The sequence below is a fragment of the Ambystoma mexicanum genome, chromosome 9, assembly GCF_040938575.1.
Source record: "Ambystoma mexicanum isolate Mex_15411 chromosome 9, UKY_AmexF1_1, whole genome shotgun sequence".
In the NCBI taxonomy this organism is placed as follows: Eukaryota; Metazoa; Chordata; class Amphibia; order Caudata; family Ambystomatidae; genus Ambystoma; species Ambystoma mexicanum.
The window spans coordinates 540,055,537-540,073,254 of NC_090931.1; the positions used below are offsets into that span (position 1 = coordinate 540,055,537).

Consider the following 17,718-nt stretch of genomic DNA (forward strand, 5'->3'; position numbering starts at 1 on the left):
CGCCAGTTTAAGATGTGGAATCCAAGGTTGTCTTGCCAAAATAAAAGCACCCAGGATCGGAGTAATTTGTTCCGGTTGCATCTTGTGCACCATCTTGCTACGGAGGGGGTGTGGGGGGCCAGGGTTAGTGCCAGCGAATCGAGTTCTCCTAGAACATGTTGAGATTTTAGGAACATGTTCCGCTTGAGTGCCGATTCCCATTTTTTTTGAGAGAGCTTGGACAGACTGAGTGTGCCTCTCTGGGTGTTCACATAGAACATGGCAGGGGTGCCATCTGTGAGGACTTGCACTGTGTGACCTGTGAGATGTTGCTGAAAGGCATGAAGAGCCTTGAGGACTACCAATAGATCCATGAAATTGATATGTCTGTCGTAGCGCATATCCAGAGGCTGTGTGTTCGAGGAAGTGAGGGCCCCCACCGGCAAGCAAGCGAGGTATCTGTAGTCCGGATCGTTTGTGATGAAGGAACGCGATAGGGTTTTCCCTTTAGTAGGTTGTCCCTGGCCCACCAGCAAAGGGCCTGCACCAAGGTTAGTGAAACAACCACTAGATCGTCCAATTGACCGCTTACCTGAGACCATTGTTTTGCCAACCATTCCTGCATTGGATGCAGGCACAGGCGTGGAACCAAGTGAATGCATGAGGCCATCACCCCAAGCAAGCACATTTCTTTACTAACCGTCATCTGGCAACCAACCTTGTAGTGAGGTACTTTCAACAGCATGTTTCATATGCTTTCATACGCTCTCATCTGAGGGGGAAAGACATTTTGACACCCAAAATGTCATCCACAAATTCCTCGTCGACCTGTGCCTCCCGAGTGTCGATATTAAGATGTGCCGCCTTTAGTAGCCGTTCATTGCACTGTAGTTGGTTGTCCACAGGCGAATCGGCTACCGTCTGGCCTTGGTGGTCTGTCGACAGGGGAGGGTGTGGGGGTCGGGTTACGGCATCAGAGGGGTGTGGGTCTGGGTGCCTGTCCATAAAGTTTACAAAACTTTACAAAGATTTTATTGAACTGTTCAGGTGTGTACTCAAAGGTGGGAAACCTCACGTGATGGGGTGGCCTCGGAGGGAATGGTTTTTGTGGTACATACGTTACAGAGGACAGTCTCCTTGGACACTGCATGGGCTTAGATGCTCCCATCGAGAGTTGGCCATTGGTTAGTGTCTTTGTGCTTGTCCTTTGTGCCTTGGCTGCCAGGTGTATTCTCGCCACAGAGCCGCTGGCCTGCATTCTTGGAGTCAGGGACCCGCACATAAGAGTTCCAACGAAAGCTGCTCGCCTTCGGAGTCACTCAAAACCCTGATACTGACCTCGCTGGAGTCTTCCGGCACCCAAATAGGGGCCTTAGCCAGCATGCCGTGATCGGCCCAGAGTTTGGTCCCCAGATCCCTTAAGTTATTCGGCCGAAAGGGTTTACAGGATTTTCAAACATTTCCAGGGTGAGTAGTTGCACACTGTCATTCCGCAGGAATTTTCAGTGTCAGGTAGGGCAAAATGTAAAGAGTTCTGTCCATTATGGTTTACAAAGGCAGATGGTGTGAAAAAAGGGGATGACAGAATATACATTCTGTAAAGAGGTCAGTATGAAGTACCTTCCCACTCTCTCCCTACTGGAATGGGCTGAAGCCCGAAATGGACCATATAGGCTGCGCCTGATCAGCGATCAGTCAACGAGGTTGTTTGTAGAAAGCCATCGAGCAATCTGTTAGCCGTGCAGCAAAGCAAACTAAGGAAAAAAGTCTACAATTACATTTTCAACTAATCAAAAAGGCATTTACCCCAACTAACGCCCTCATACTCGAAATTGGAGTACTGCAATGCCCTTTACATAGGAGCTAGTAAATACATCCCAAGTAAAATCCAAACCTTACAGAACACTCTCAGAACGGCACTAAATATCCCCAGAGAGCATATATCCGAGTTAAGACAATCGCTGGCTGACAAACAGAATACTGCTCAAAACAGCTTCTCTGACCTTTAAAATGCTTGAACAATGCCGCCCCTCATACCTCTGAACGCATAGTCAGGAAAACTTCTAGCTGCCCCGTTAGGACTGCAATGAGCTTTGCCAGTACCACATTTAGATCCCCACCCTGGAGGCGGGTTTGCAATGGGGGGCGTAAAAGCCATTTTACTCCTTCCATGAATTCCTGGGACTTTCCACCAGGACAGATTGCTTTGAGAAGTGGTGTACATGGATAGAGCCACTAGGTGCACCTTGAAGGAGTTGAATACTAGACCAGAGTCTAGCAAGTGGAGCATGTAATTCAATAGAGTTTACATTTTTTGACTGGCACTAAATTACAAATCTTTTCCATTTGTGAAAGTAAGTGTCTGGTGTTTGGTTTGCGTGCCTCCTTGAGGATTTCCATACACCTTTGAGGTAGTTATAAATGACCAAACTATGACTTCAGGAGCCAAGCTGCCAAGTGTTGGGTTGTTGAAGGGGCACAGCAGTTTGATTGGATCACATATCGCCAGGTTGCGACAAAGGATGGGCATTGTGTGCTTAGGCTTGTGGCGAACAAGTCTAACAGGATAGACCCAGAGGGAAAATAGTCTGAAAAGATTCTGCGGAGCCGTCACTCGTGCTTTTCATGGAGAGGATCTTTGCAGAGTGTGCCAGAGAATGGGGTTGCCCTGGAACATGTTGCAACACTAGGAACATGTTCCGCTTGAGTGCCCACTTCATATTTTTTTTTGTGCTAGCCTGGTCAGACGGAGAGTGTGCCTCCCTGCTTATTTATGTAAAACATGGCAGTGGTGCCGTCTGAGGACTTGTACTGTTTGGCCTGATAGATGCACGTGAAAAGCTTGAAGGGCTTCGAACACTGCTAGTAGCTTTAAAAGGATTATCTGATTTTGGGCTGTGATATGGGTCAACAGGCCATGTGCTGTGTGGTGAAGGTAATGTGCTCCCCACCTGTTGAATGATGCGTTTGTTTCAACAATCAATTGCACTGTAGGGATGTGAAAAGGTTCTTCCACCCCCTACCCCCAAACAGATTTTCCTTTGTCCACCAGCGTTGCTCTTGGACTAGGGTTAGCACAACAACCACTAGATTGTCCCACTGACGCTTGCCTGATCGCTAACCACTCTTGCAATGGGCGCATGTGCAACTGTGCATGCGGAACCAGGTAAATACATGAAGCCATCATCCCGAGCAAGCGCATTGCTTTGACTTGACTGCCCCTTAGGGCGCGATTCCCTGTCCGCCCACCTCGTCCCCTAGGTAGGGCTGTGTGGAGTGGGCACACAATCACAAGTCTTGAGTTATGATGAGGCGTCTCAGGGGTTCGGCCTAGCGCTTTTGACAGTTTTGAGTTCCGCACCCTATGTCATACTTGACAAAAATACAGCCAGAAAATTGTGTAGTTCGTTTTGACTGACACCTTATGAAGCATTGCTCAAAAATATGAAGCTGAAGCAAAGGTAGCAAGTCAATCTTTTATTATCACTTCTGTTCTCTACCGGCTTTGATCATTATGCTTGCTATGACAGCAATAATAATGTAGCATACCATCATGTATATGGAAGGCGTTATTGCATAAGCTAAAACCATAATTGGCGTCTAACAAAGATCAAGTACAATTTATCATTTTTAAAACACCTGCTTGAGCAATCATGGGGTTCAAGTTATGTAGTCTAAGCTATGGTATGATCAGGAGTGTAGTGACATAATGAAGCACGCCGTCAGTCTAACATATGCAAAAAAGGTTCGACCAACACACAAACTCACGATTTCCAGGTCTCGCTGTTCTGCATGCAAAGTGACCACGAGAACCTGCTGCTCTGACCTGCTATCGAAGGCTCTTCCCAGTCTCCCACGATCTCGTTTTCTCTCTGCCGCCGAGTTCTTTCTAGCCTCAGTCTGTTCTGCTTTTTATATTAACATACGTGAATTAGTCTACATGAACTATGTGCGTCATTTCCTTGGCCTGGACAGAACGTCTACAGTCTGGACCTGCTCTTGAGCTTAGCTGTGTATTGCACACATGATTTACCTATGTGAAAACTCAAGTGACGGGCAAGGTCTTTGCTTCTTGATTATTTCCATTAGAATGCATGGGCATCCGCTTGACAACCATGCACAGCGCAGCGTTCTTTTCTGGCCCGTATTAAATGCCATTATATTGGATGCATTTTCTGAAGGGTTTAGGCACGACAATTGCTTTGGACACTTTAACCGCATATCATGCTTCCTGTCCAAAAGCTGATCAATGCAGAAGCATCTCCTGACTGCTACAAGCTCATCTACAACAGGAAGTGCCTTTAGCTGACCCTAACGTCACGTGTTTGTGAGTCTACAGTTGGTGTCCGATTATGTCCTTTGGAAGCCAAGCTCGCATTGTACGTGAATGCGTGCTATTTGCCAACTAACATTCATAGGTTATTACTATGATGGTGTCAGCACGATGTGCATTTTCAAGGCATTAAAGACAAGAGGCTGCTATTCTGTGGTTAGGAAGAGGAATCTATCATGTCTTGTTAATCGCCTTTGCTAAAGCCACAGAACAGGCAATGCGCTTGCTCTTTGCTGAACCCACAAGCGTTATTCATCAATGGCAATATATTGTCTACAATAAATGTCTAACTGTTTTCTGACACTAGCCCTTGTGCAACCGTGTACTTTATGCTCTGTGGCACAGCTGTTTTAGCTCGTTCATAACATTTGTAAATCATGACCGCTTTGCGTACGGTTATTTGGCAAATGGCTAGACAATTGGTATGCAGCAGTAGGTTTTGCACCCTTCCGTTTAAAGGAAGATTAGTCCCTCTTCTGTCCAATGATCGCTCCTAAGAACTTTCGTCTTGCTTGGAACGAGACTTTTTTTCCTCGATGGAGAATCCCAATTAGAACAGAAAATTGATTGTTCTTTTGGTATTTTGTTTGCAAATTTGAGGCGATTCCCCCCTTTATCAGCCAGTCGTCCAGATAAGGGTACATGGGATAGATTTGCTGCGTGGGTGCGCTGCCACTACTGCTAGCACCTTGCTGAATACCATTGGAGCCCAGGCTATGCCTAAGGGTATCACCTTGAATTGGTAGCATTGATTCGCCATCTTGAAGCACAGGAATCTTCTGTGCGCTGGGAACATTGACATATAAAGTATCCATCTTTCATATCCAAGGTTGCCATGTAGTCCCCCCGTTTTAACATAGGTGTGTCCTGGGTGCAGGTCTAGGACAGGGCGCACCATTAGGTCTTTCTTTGGCACAAGGAAGTATATTGAATAAATACACTTGTTTACTGGGACCATTTCTATGGAGTCCTTTAACAGCAGTGCCTTGACGTTCTTCCTGTGCAGTACGTCTTGGCGGGTGGTTGGCTTTATATTAGCTCTATGCAACAGTCGCCCCCCCCCGCCATGGTGGAAAGTACCCACCTGTCCGACATGTGAACCCCTGTGATGTGTGGGTAAAGTGAGAAGTACAACCTCCTACTGGAGAGGCATGGGAGGAAACATGTAGCAGGTAGTCATTGCTTATGAGGGGTGGAGCCCACTCTTGAGGAGGATCTGCCCCTACTTCTGGACCTTCTGTGGCCCCTTTGAAAGTTCTGTTGGGAGGTCTGCCCCGGTGATTGAACCCCAGGACCAACTCTGCCCACCCTGGTTGTAGTTGAAGGACCATTGGGTGTTCTGTCCTCTAAACCGGGGTGTGTTTGAACCTCCTCTCTGCACAAGGGTTTGTTTGCGAGTATTCCTCATATTCATCCTTCGCACTCTTCAGTGCATCTTCGACCGCTTTGCCGAACAAAGTTTTGGGCTTGATAGCCATGTTCAAAAGGGTGGTTTGGGTTTGCAACTTGAAATCAGACCGACGCAGCCATGCATGGCTTTTGATGAGGGGTACCTTCCGCCAAAATTCGCCCCGCATGTCTGCTGTGTCTAAGTATGACAAAGTTACTCACTGTAGTGATTACCTTACTCCTAGTCCATAGCCCCTTTCCTCCATGCTTGTGGGACATTTTTGTTTGGCACGGAGCTCTTATCTATTTTTTTTTATTAATTATTTTATTTTAACACTGGGCCACAGCGTCGCCCTTCAGTCCTTTTCCATCGCTAGGTCCGACCATTTAAGCAACAGGAGAATTATTATAAGGGATGGGGCTGTGCGTATGGAGGAAAAGGGACTATGGACTGGGAAGGTGGTGACTAACATACTCCTACGTCCCTCCCCTCCCCTCCATACTTATGGTCGGTGCTTGGGAACCTCCCACAAGTATTACGGGTGGATAGAAATGTGCCTTATTGGAATAAATTCTTGAACTGTCAGGCCAAATTGCGCATCTGGCCGGGAGCTCAGGTAGAGACAGCAATATTTGCAAAAAGCCAATGGGGAGGCCCACATAGCCACCTTGGCAACAGACTCCTGAGGAATGTACTTTTGGAAGATAACAGCAGCTGCTTTGCCCCGGACCAGATATACATGGCTGCCCTTTGGTGGTTGAAGGCCTTGAATCTTGTAGGTCTTGAAAACATGAAGAAGCCCAGCGGGAGATGGATGCCTTTGAGGCTGGTTTGCCCTTTGGATTGCCAAATGTAACAAATAGTTGGGAAGAGCCGAGTTTGCTCTTCCTGTCGAGCTAGAACTTCAGAGCTCGTCCGACGTCTAGGTTGTGCAAGACCCTTTCGGCATTAAGAGACCAGGTTCAGGAAGAAGACCGGTAAAGATAGACTGGTTCAAATGAAATTCCGAAACCACTTAAGGATAAGGTGGTGCTTCGCACCCATCCTTCTTAATGAAAAGTTAAAAGATGTTCCACAGAAAGAGCTTGATGCTCAATTATCCGTCTTTCAGATGTCACTGCAATCAAAAAAGCCACCTTCCGAAACAGATACTGGAGTTCGGTAGAGGCCATAGGTTCAAAAGGCTTATGACAACGCTGTGAGAACCACATTCAGATTCCATTTGGGATTAGCGGCCTGAAACGGTGCAAAAAGACGACCTGCAAAGTGTCTTGACGACTGGATTAACCAATGAAATAGAGCACCCGTTTGTAGACAGGTAAGCCGCGATGGCTGCCAAAATACGTCCTGCAGGATAAGTATGCCAGAGGCTGCAAGGTCAGAAAAACAGGACAAAACACTGTCAATAGAAACATGCCTGGGATTGAGCTCTTTGGCTAGACACCGGCAAAAACGGAGCCCCTTGCTCCTGTATTGAGCTCACAGAGGGCTTCCTTGCCGCTTGAATTAGACACATTGTCCTCAAAAAGGTTGAACTGCGCCAGTGATCCAACTCAGGCACCAGCCTGCCAAGCTTAACGATTGTGGGGAGGGGTGCCACAACTGGTGAAAAGAAGGTTGGGAATCTGCAGCAACCTGATCGGAGAGGGTACCGACAGGTGCTGCAGTTCCCAAAAACCAAAACCTGGCTGGCCACTAAGGTGCTATAAAGAGGAGGGTGCAATTCGATGCACTCGAGTTTCCAAAGTGACCAATGAAACCGTGTCAAAGGAGAAGGCGTAAGCTTTCATGTTGTCCCACGGAATCTCAAGGGCTTCCCCCAAGGAAGACACTCCGAGCACGTCCCTGGAAGTGTAAAGAGGAAGTTTCCTGTTCAGTGTCGCAAAGGGGTCTGCACCAGACATCTTTGCGACAAACATCAAAGACCTCTGGAGTACCCAATTGCTGAAAAATCTTGGTGAGAACATCAGTGTTCATCTCCCCCTTTTAACTCGCCGCAGATTGGCGGATGAGAAGGCCGGGTCACATCAATGTGGCTGCAGAATGTGTGCAGCTTGGAGCCAAACATTGTGTTGGACAGCCCAATTCCAAATGGTGCCCCCCCCCCTGTTTGTTGGTGGAAAACAATCGCTACAGAATGGTCCATGCAAATTCTAAATCAGACTGTTGCTAAGAGAGGGTTAATCCTCCTCCGGTTCCAAAGGGACTGGAATCCGGTCCGGTACACAGCGTGGGACCAGCTGCTCTGACAATCAAGCTCAGCGCGTCCATTTTCAGGCATGCAAAATGTAGAGCTAACACGCAAGAAGCCATGAGGTCCAATGGTCTCTGGAATGAGGTCCTTGGCCTTGACGACGACGGCGAGACCCTCCTTGATTGCCACAGCCTCTGTAGGCCTCCTGGGACAAGGAACGGGCCGCCTGGCAGTAAATAGAAGAGCCGCCGCTGGCTCCTTTGGAGGCTCCGCGTCTGCCTCCAGAGCTCCGAAAGGGCCGCCGTTGCTGAAGGACTCCTAGGGCTCGGGCTGTTTCCGTGTCTGTCTTGATGGCCTGGAGCGACTCATCTACCACCTTACCAAACAGGGTGTTGCCGTCAAACGGCATGTCCAACACTCTGGTCTGGACGTCCTGACGGAAGTCTGTCGCCTTGAGCCATCCTCGTCGTCGGAGGCAAACCCCGTTGCAAAGTTGGCAAAATCCGGTATCGGCAATGTCTGTTTGCACAGTTATGGTGTGATCCGATGCCACCTCTCCTTCCTGCAGAATCTGCAGGGCCTCCGGCCTCTTGTCATCCGGTAGGAAGTCTAGCAGAGGAGCTATCTTGAACCAAAGCTCCCTGTCGTAACGGGCCACAATCACTAAGGCATTGGCCGCCTTAATAGTCGTCGCCACCGACGAGATGACTAGTCGTCCCATGAGTCCAACTTCTTGCCCTCGCTGTCCGGCGGGGAAGCCGAAGCCGCCGCACGTGCTGCTTTCTTTTTGGCCGCTGCCGAGAAGACCAAGTCCGGTGTGGGCTGGGCCCTGAGGCACAAGAGGGCGGCATCGAGACCCTGTACTTCTCGTACCTGTCCCTCTTGGCGGGTGTCGCGGAAGGGTTCTTGAGGATAGCCAGCCCTTCGTCCCAGATGTAGTTGAGCAACGGCACCGCAAGGACTGTCTTTCTCTTGGCCCCTCATCATTGGTAAAGAAACCCTTCCTTTTTCTGTTCCTCAGGGCAGAGCTGGAAGAGCTCGGATGCCCCGGTTATCATGGCGCGAAAAGAACCAATTTCGTCGGGGGGGGGGGGGGGGGGGGGGACTCAACGGTGATGATAGGATATCCGTTGTGTCATCGCCGCCATCGTCTGTCCCCGTATCCGTCACTGTATCCTCTCTAAGGTCCGGCGAGGGGGATGAGGGGTCCACAGGCCTCGCGGGCACAAAGGGCAGGGTGGACTCTCCTCCGCTTGTTCGGAGGGCTTCCCGACAGGCCTGGTTCTGGATCTTCCATCGGGGTCCATGGTAACCTCGGCCTTATCTCAGTACTTAAGGATTGGATCGGGAACAAAATGACCGCCAAGCTATCCTGGGGCTCGGGTAATGGCTGCGATGGACGAGATGGCTGCTCCACTGGGCCCTCGTCGTCGCCATTGTCGCTATCTTCCATCACATCAGAGGGAACCGTCCCCTGGGATCGAACCTCTCGTTGAGGCCAATGAACCTCTCGTGGAGGCCTTTCACGGTTTCCACCGGATCCTCCATGGAGGCTGAATCAGAGTCCGTAATGGCCACCGGCTGCCCCCTCTTTTTCCACAGGGGTCTTAATGATGGTCTGGAAAGAGGATTACCTCCTTGGCGGCATGGAAACTCTGGGCCCCAGGGCCGCTGCGACAACCTCGATAGAGGCCTTTGCCAGGTGGATCAAGGCCCTCACCACCTTAGGTGCATCCTGGGCCTTTGCTTTGGGGGGGGACGGTCATCACCTCGCTCCCCCTTTGAGATCGACCGGGGCCTCTCCAGAAGCTTACCCGGGTTCTTGGACTACCTCTTCCCCGAACCAGAGCGCTGGCTCGTGGTTGATCGTGCCGGGGAAGTCGTGCCCTGCCAGGCAGCTGAGGAGGCTGACCTTTTCAGCGCTCCTGGTGCCCGTGGACTCACGGTGCTTGGCCTTCTGTTGGGCCCCCGTCGTCCTGGCGCCCTCACAGGACTTAGAAGACCACTCAGACTTTTTCTTTGCCTTCTCACCTGCTGTGCCTTTCTCCAGCCAGGCGGGAACGACGATCTTGCTTGGTCCGCTCCGACAGGTTCTTGCAGAAAGCACAGTCCTTCTCCACGTGTGTCTTGTCCTCATGAAGGTAGTAGAGCCATCTTGAATGCTCGTCCTCGAAAACATTTTGCAATCCGCATCCTGGGCAGCGCCTGAACAGCTTGGATCCGGGCGTCGAGCTTCCCTTGTCCTGGGCCATGTCCATTGAGGTAGGCCACAGATCTTCTGGAATCCTCCAAGAAGCGTAACTCGACGAAAACTTCACCCTTGAGGGGCGTCGAAGAATACCGAAACAGATCCCAGTTATCGGAAGTAGAAACGGTGGAGCTTGAGGCTCGATTAGCGGAAAAAAAAGAAACGTCTCCTGAAAAAGCGTGAAAATGCAGTTAAAGCTCGAGAGCTAAACACGAGGACTCCCAACACTTGACCGTGCAGTAAAAATCTGAGGATGGCTGCCAGTGGAGGGGCTTGGGTAGAGGGCAGTCATTGGCTGGGGGCAGTATGACCCAGAGATCAGTGATTGGTTACTACTAAGAAAGACAGATCAGAAACGAAACTGATACTGATTTTTTTCTTTACCGAGGATTCCCGGCCTGACGGGGAATATTCATGAGCATGTGAATCCATGCCAGACCCCATGCTGGAGAATGGGCCATATTCCAAGTACCACGATATCAAAAATAATATCAACTGTTTAGGAACCTAAACTGCTTAGCATAGGAGTGGATATTGTTATACAAAAAGGATTGATGTAATGGGACTAGGCTGCATTCATCCTTCTTGCTCTATTGAACCTAGGTGTCAATTGCCTGGTTCTTCCACCCTCAAAACAATCATTCTTCTACCCCAATGATTCAATCATCCCTATGGGATCTGTAGTATACATTAGCAAGATCATAAGGTGCACAATGATCCTGCTACATACACTTTGTGGGATCCAGCCTCCCAAAGGAGTTTACTTTTTAATACAGGATTGAACACACAGGAGGCCTTTTTGGCCAAAAGCAATAGACCACAATCACCTTTAAGCCAACTGCCTACCACAAAGTGCCAAAGGTGGTGAAATGGCATACCAGATCTTGAGTCCAGGCTATTCGGAGCAAAAGGACAGACATAACCACCCTGCAGTGTCCGTAACCTCCCTTATGCCTGGTGTTTGTGAAAACTGCCTTTGTCTCCTTGCCCAGTGCGTACATATCACAAAAGTATAGAATCCAGCCATTACAAGCTGTCAGACTGCAGTTTACACAAATATAGCCAACTGTTAAATGCAGTATTCTACTGCGCTTCCTCACCTTAATTTTACACTTTCTAAAGTCCTAACATCAAGTTTTTACTGTACAGTCCAGTACTCCAGTTAGGCTTTCAAGATCACCCTCCTCGTCCTGTACCATTACACAAAGCAGCAGTTTTTAATGAAGCAGGCACATGTAGCATACAAACTGCAAAGATTCTAGTTGCAAGCTACTAGCCAGCCATTTAATATTTTAAAAAAAAAACTTCAAAACAATTCTATACAGATCGCACGTCATTACTCACCAAGAGTCAAATCACTAAATGGTCGGGCAACTGCACATTTTGCACCCTGTGACATAGCCCTAACACAAAAGGCTGCCATAACACGAAAGGCTAAGTCAACCAGTTATGCAAAGCTATTGAGTGGAATCGGATGGAGCGGACAATGACCAAATGTTATCAACCCAAGTGTACACAACAAGATTCAAGAAATCTTGACAGCACTCTAAGAAAAAAAAAATAGACGGTACTCTATGAAGAGCAGAGGTCAAATAGTCAAGTAAGTGCCAACTCCCTTCAAAGCAAACCAAAAACCATTACATATTATCAAGTGAACTGGGCTATGAAATGCTGTTCACATCAGTCCCTTATTACATGCCCTGAAGTAATGCAAAGGCTTTTAAAAACTTACCTGACAAGTCATGATGAATAAGATCAGCAAAATTCGGGTCCTCACCCCACCAAAACATCCACAGTTCTCTCCGCCCAGGTCTTTGATCCCTACGCCAAACACTCAATACGTCTGCCTTGAGACAGCGACTGAAGCTGCTGAGAATGGGATCCTCTTCAGTCACTGGAAAGAGAATGGGGGCGGATGTTGGACCTTGCCATACATATCTCTTCCATTTAATCCCAGATAAGTCAGCCTGTCAAATAAGAAAACAGTCCATTATACAACAGACAAAAATGCTTTATAAGAATAAGTTACACGATTAGGCATTTTTTGCAGCAGAATTCTGCCAATTAGGCAGTGCCAAAAATATGCACAGCAAATCCAGTTCGGTGGGGGCAGGAGGCTGGGAGGGCCAAGCAGGTGAAGTCAGATAGAACCCATTGCCATCAAGGGCAAGTGGTGGTGATCTTGAAAAACCTTTCCTAATGGGTTCAGAAAGACATCACAACAAACTACATGCTCCCAAAACTAGTAGCCAGCAAATGATCCATCCTCAAACCAGATTTAAGCTCCTACAACCACGGAGTACTTTGAGTCAGCCCCTACAGCAGTTAACGGATGAAAGGTTTGGAGACAATTGCATTGAGAGGTCAGACTATGGAACTGGACTGGTCATTTAGGAGTGCTTTACACTCCATACTTTTGTCATCTGGCTCGGTTCTATTTGATTTTACTAAAAGATGTTTACCGAAGAAAAGAAAATATTGAAACTCACTCATTCTTTGATTTGGGGCCTCCAAACGCTTTCGTTTCCATATGTTAATAACCCCACTGCAACTGCCCATATATGGTATACATTACTCACCGTAATTGTATTTGATGCTTGTATCTTAGATTCACATGCTGTGCATAGGCTGACATCTAGTGGAAGCTGCAGAGTATTAGTTTTTGAAACTCAAAGAAACATCGACAGGGTGTGCCAGTAATACTATCCCTAGTGTGACGTCCACTGTACCCATGGTCCTTCACGCATCGAGGTCCCTTAGATTGTTTTGTTCTGACATGAGGTTGCATGAAGTGTAGCACGTATCTGCTTGGATACAACTTACTCGTATCAGACAAGCCCATTAGCATCCGGGCGTATGTGAATCTAAGCAGATACAAGCATCAGAAATACAATTACGGTGAGTAAAGTATCCCTTCTGAGGCTTGCTTGTGGAATCTGCTTCGATCACATGCTGTGCATTTATTAGCAAGCAGTGTTAGGAGAAGGTGGTGGGATGTGACCTGGTTCATGGGCAAACAGATGTCTTAGAACCGCTAGCTCCACCTGTGTATCTGTCTTGGAATGAGTGTCAATGCAGTAATGGTGAGTAAAAGTGTATGGAGCTCCATGTAGCTGCTTTGCAAATGCTGTCTATAGGGACATTTGCAATGAAAGCCAGAGTGGCTCCTGTGCTCCTTGTGGAGTGAGCTCTGGGTGTAAAAGAAAGTGGGGGTATTTACGAGTTTGGAGGAAGCATGGTGCTATTAGCACCATGACTGCCTCGAAACTCGTGTCCTCTGAATGGGGACTTACCAGGTCATTCCAACCTTGGAGGACCCGGTAAGTCCCCATTCAGAAAACCATTGCCCATTCCCATTCGAGCCCCCATAGGGCTCAATGGGAATGGGGAGGGAGCTAATAACAGGCCCCCAAATAGCGGGCCCGTTATTAGCTCCCTAGTCCATTAGCAGCTTCCGCCAAGGGACCTCTGAATGCGGCGGGGTGTCTTGTTTGATAGGTAATAGCACAACTGTATACATCTGACTATCCACCTGGAGATGGCATTCTTTGACATACCGTCTCCTTCTCAGTCTGGTGCTACGGAGCAGTTTTTCTTAGCGGTCTGGTCTTATCAACATATTAGAGGACCGCCCTCCTCACATCTAGTGTGCAACGGTTTACCTCAGCTGAGCTGGTGAGTTCCTGAAGGAAAGCCAGTAAATCAATAGACTGCTTAATGTGAAATCTTTAGATGAACTTTGGGGAGAATCTAGGGTGAATCCGTAAAATCAGTTTGTCTGTGTACAACAAAGGATCCTGCACTGACAATGCTTGCATTTCAATAGCTCTTCTTATGGAAGGGATAGCCACTAAAAAAAGCAGTTTTGTAAGTCAGGTGTTTGAGACTAGACTTGTGGATTGGCTTGAAAGGGGGTCTCTTGAGTTTAGCAAGTACATTGAGATCCCATCCTGGCGGCAGGTTTGAAATTGGAGGGTGGAGTCTCTTTACTCCCTCCATGAAAGCTTTGATGACAGGTACCTTCCACCACAAGACTTTATTGTGGGGAGTGGTACAGGCTGACAAAGCCGCCAGGTAGATCTTTAAAGAGTTGAATACTAACCCTGCATCTAGCAAGTGGAGCATACAAGTTATAATGTGGTAAGGAGTACATTCTATGAGGTTAATTTGTTTAGACATGCACCAAACTACAAATCTCCAATTGTCAAAATAACAGTGCCTAGCATTAGGCTTCCTCGATTCCTTCAATACATCTCTGTGACAGGTTAAGATGTCCGATCTCTATGACTTCAGGAGCCATGCTGCCAAGTTCATTGAGTGAGGTTGATGTTGCACTGTTAGTCCCCGTGCTGAGTGAGCAGATTGTACAGGCACGGGAGTTTGATAGGAATTGCACATCGCCAGTTCGTGCAGACGTGGATACCAGGGTTGTCTTGCCCCCATGGGAGCAAGTAGGAGTCATCATTTGTTCCTTGTGGATCTTGTTCACCACCTTCGAGAGGCGTTGGGAAGAAAAACATAAGCAAATTTCCCTAACCAGTGCACACACACGGCGTTCCCCTTGGAGCCTGGCTGTGGGAACCTGGACGCGAAGTCTGGGCATTGACCGTTTGCTTGTAGCAAACAAGTCCATTGTGGGGAAACCTCATTGAGAGAAGAGGTTCTATGACCCCTGCGTGCAGTTGCCACTCGTGCTCTTCTGGTAGGGGATCTCTGCTCAATGAGTCTGCCAGAGAGTCGAGTTCCCCTGGCACGTGCTGTGACAAAAGCAATATCTTCCGTTTGAGTGCCCATTTCCAAATTTGTTGCACAAGCCTAGACAGATTTGGCGAATGTGTGCACATGCGTTTGGTGAAGTAAAACATCACTGTAGTGCAATCTGTTAGGACTTGCACAGATTGGTTCGCTAGGTGAGACGCAAACACCTGAAGGGCTTTGAATACGACCAGTAGTTCTAGCAGATAAATGTGGTTATGTGCTGCCGCATGAGACCACAGACCGAGCTATGTGGTGATGGTAATGAGGGGGCGGGGGGCCCGCCCGCCCCCCTAACTCTCCAGCCAGCGAGTGAGGCGTCCGTTGTGACAATTGCTCGTACTTCCGTAATCGTAGAAGGGTTCCCCCCATTCAACATGTTTTCTCTTGTCCACAAGCGAAGACTTTGTACTAGTCTTGGCGAAACAACCACTAGATCATCCCACTGACCACTCGCCTGGGACCACTGTTTCATCAACCAATCCCTGCATGGGTCGCAGGCGCTCCGAGGTACCAGGTAAATGCAAGATGCCATCAGGCCTAGCAAACGCATAGCTTTGTGCACCCTTATCTGGCAGCCGGCAGGATAATGTGGTATTTGCAGTAACATGTTTTGGACTCCGTCCTCTGACGGACAGACCAACCCCTATTGTGGGTTGGTGACGGCTCCTAGGACGGTTTGTTTGTGCTTGGCACTGGGCTTGATTTTTTTTCTTGTTGATGGATAAGCCCAATTGGAAGAGTAGGTTGATGGTTCTCTGAATGTTTTGCTTGCAAATTAGGGCAGATAGCCCTGAAATCAGCCAGTCGTCCAGGCAAGGGACGACTGATTGGCTCCCTGCACAGGTGTGCTGCCACCACCGCCAGTGGAGCAGATGCTATTCCGAAGGGCAGCACTTCGAATTGGTAGTGCTGGTTCACCATCTTGAAACGCAAGAATTTTCTGTGCGCTGGGACAATTGAAATATGAAAATAAGCATCTTTCATATCCAGTGTGGCCATGTAATCCCTTTTTAGTAACCAGATTACCTCTTGTAGAGTATTCATGCAGAACGTGTGTGGCTTAACATTTGTTTGCAGGGCGCAAATCTAATACTGGGCGCATTGTTAGGTCTTTCTTTGGCACAAGGAAGTAAGTTGAATAAATGCCCCCGTTTACCTGGTTGGCCGGTATGACTGCAATGGCATGCTTTAGGAGAAACATGGCGATTTCCTCAAGGAAGAAGCACTGTGTTCCTTGGAATGGGTCTTTTGTCGTGGGGGTTGGTCGAGGAGCTCGATACAATACCTGCCTGTTACGGTGGACAGCACCAATCTGTCTGTGGCGATTTCTCCCATGCGTGGGTGAAGATGGATATGCGCCCTCCTAATGGAGACATGGGAGGGCACCTGGAGCGGATACTCACTGCTTTTGAGATGGGGTGCCACCTCAGCAGGAGTTGCCTCTACCGCGACAGCAGGATCCGCGCAGTCCTCTAGGGTAACTTTGGGACGACTGACACCAACTGTTTCCCCAGGAAGTACCTTGGGCTCTGGTTATAGGGGGAACCCCTCTGAATTTGGCCGCGTGAGCGACGAAAATTTCCACTCTGGCCAGTAGGTTTATTAGTCAGTTGGCCCAATGACGAGAGCATCGTATTCTTCTTTGGCCGTCTTCAAGACGTCCTCGGCAGGCTTGCCAAAGAGCACACTGGGCGCAACGGGCATGTAAGTAGGTATTTTTGGTTTAAAACCAGATTGACACAGCCAAGCGTGATGCTTGAAATTTGTCCCTTCTGCCATTATCCAGCCAGAGTTGTCCGCTGCTTCAAGATTGTTCTTTAATAAGCAGCTCGACACTGCCCTACCATCTGCGGCCACCTGGGCAAGCTGAGACTTAAGTGGATCTGGAGCCCGATGACCGGAAGTCCGAGATCTCATCCCATTTGTGGCAATTGTAGCTAGCCAACAGGGTAGAATTGTTATCAATTCTGGAACAGAGTCCATCTTTCTGCCCATTGGGTAAAGTCACTTGCTTTCCTGGTCAGGCGGGGCCTCAGAGGAAGCTAGGGGAGTACCATCCTTCCCTCTTGAACAACTAATGAAGCAGGCTTCAGTCACCCTCGGATAAACAGCGGGTCAGGTCTAAATAGTTTCTCTATACGGGGTGGGGGGGGGGGGGGGGGGGTTTAACTGCCTGTGTAAGATTAGGGTCTCCAGATTATGGCTGCATTTTTCGCTGAATGGACAAGAGGGATAAACTGAGTAACAACATTCTTATCTCCTAAGATTCTCTACGAAATCTTCATCTTGTTCTTCCAGACTAGCTATCTGAAAACGCTCTGCCGCCTTGGCGAGCACTTCATTTGCAGGGGTTGATGTCAATGGGTGAGTCCACGACCGGGGTGTGCTGATTAACAGCAGAGCCTAAGACATACATATTTGTCTCGGGGTCAACTCTGCGACCTCTTGAACAGAGGCCTTCATGATCGGAGTCCAGGTCATCGAGGTTAAGGACTGCATTGCACTGGATTTTCCGGGCAAGACGTTTTAGCTGGGGTTGAGCAGGGATCTGTGACCCAGAGGGTGCTGTAGTTGGGGTCATTTTCATAGAAGTTGGCCATGAAGGACATTCTCCTCATGAACCTGTCTATATCCTCAGCCGACCATTGGGCAGAACTAGGGATGACCAATGGTTGAGAAGGGAGCCCTACATTTTCAGGTATGGGAGGAAGCAAGGTAGGTGGAGGAGCCTTTTTTTCAGGGTGGAAGACAGAATCATGAAAACAGGTTCTTTACTCTTGCCAGTAGTACTACCATCCTGAGATTTCTCCCCATGA

At 48.5% G+C, this 17,718-nt stretch overlaps 1 protein-coding gene across 1 annotated transcript in view; it reads right to left on the minus strand.

Annotated features, from left to right (window-relative positions):
- The window catches only part of MED13 (mediator complex subunit 13), a 1,760,496-nt gene that overhangs the window by 1,655,190 nt on the left and 87,588 nt on the right, over window positions 1-17,718 (minus strand). Inside the window, exon 2 of the mRNA XM_069615091.1 lies at window positions 11,877-12,111. Coding sequence (XP_069471192.1) covers window positions 11,877-12,111 — 235 coding nt within the window. The remainder of the gene's footprint in view (window positions 1-11,876; window positions 12,112-17,718) is intronic.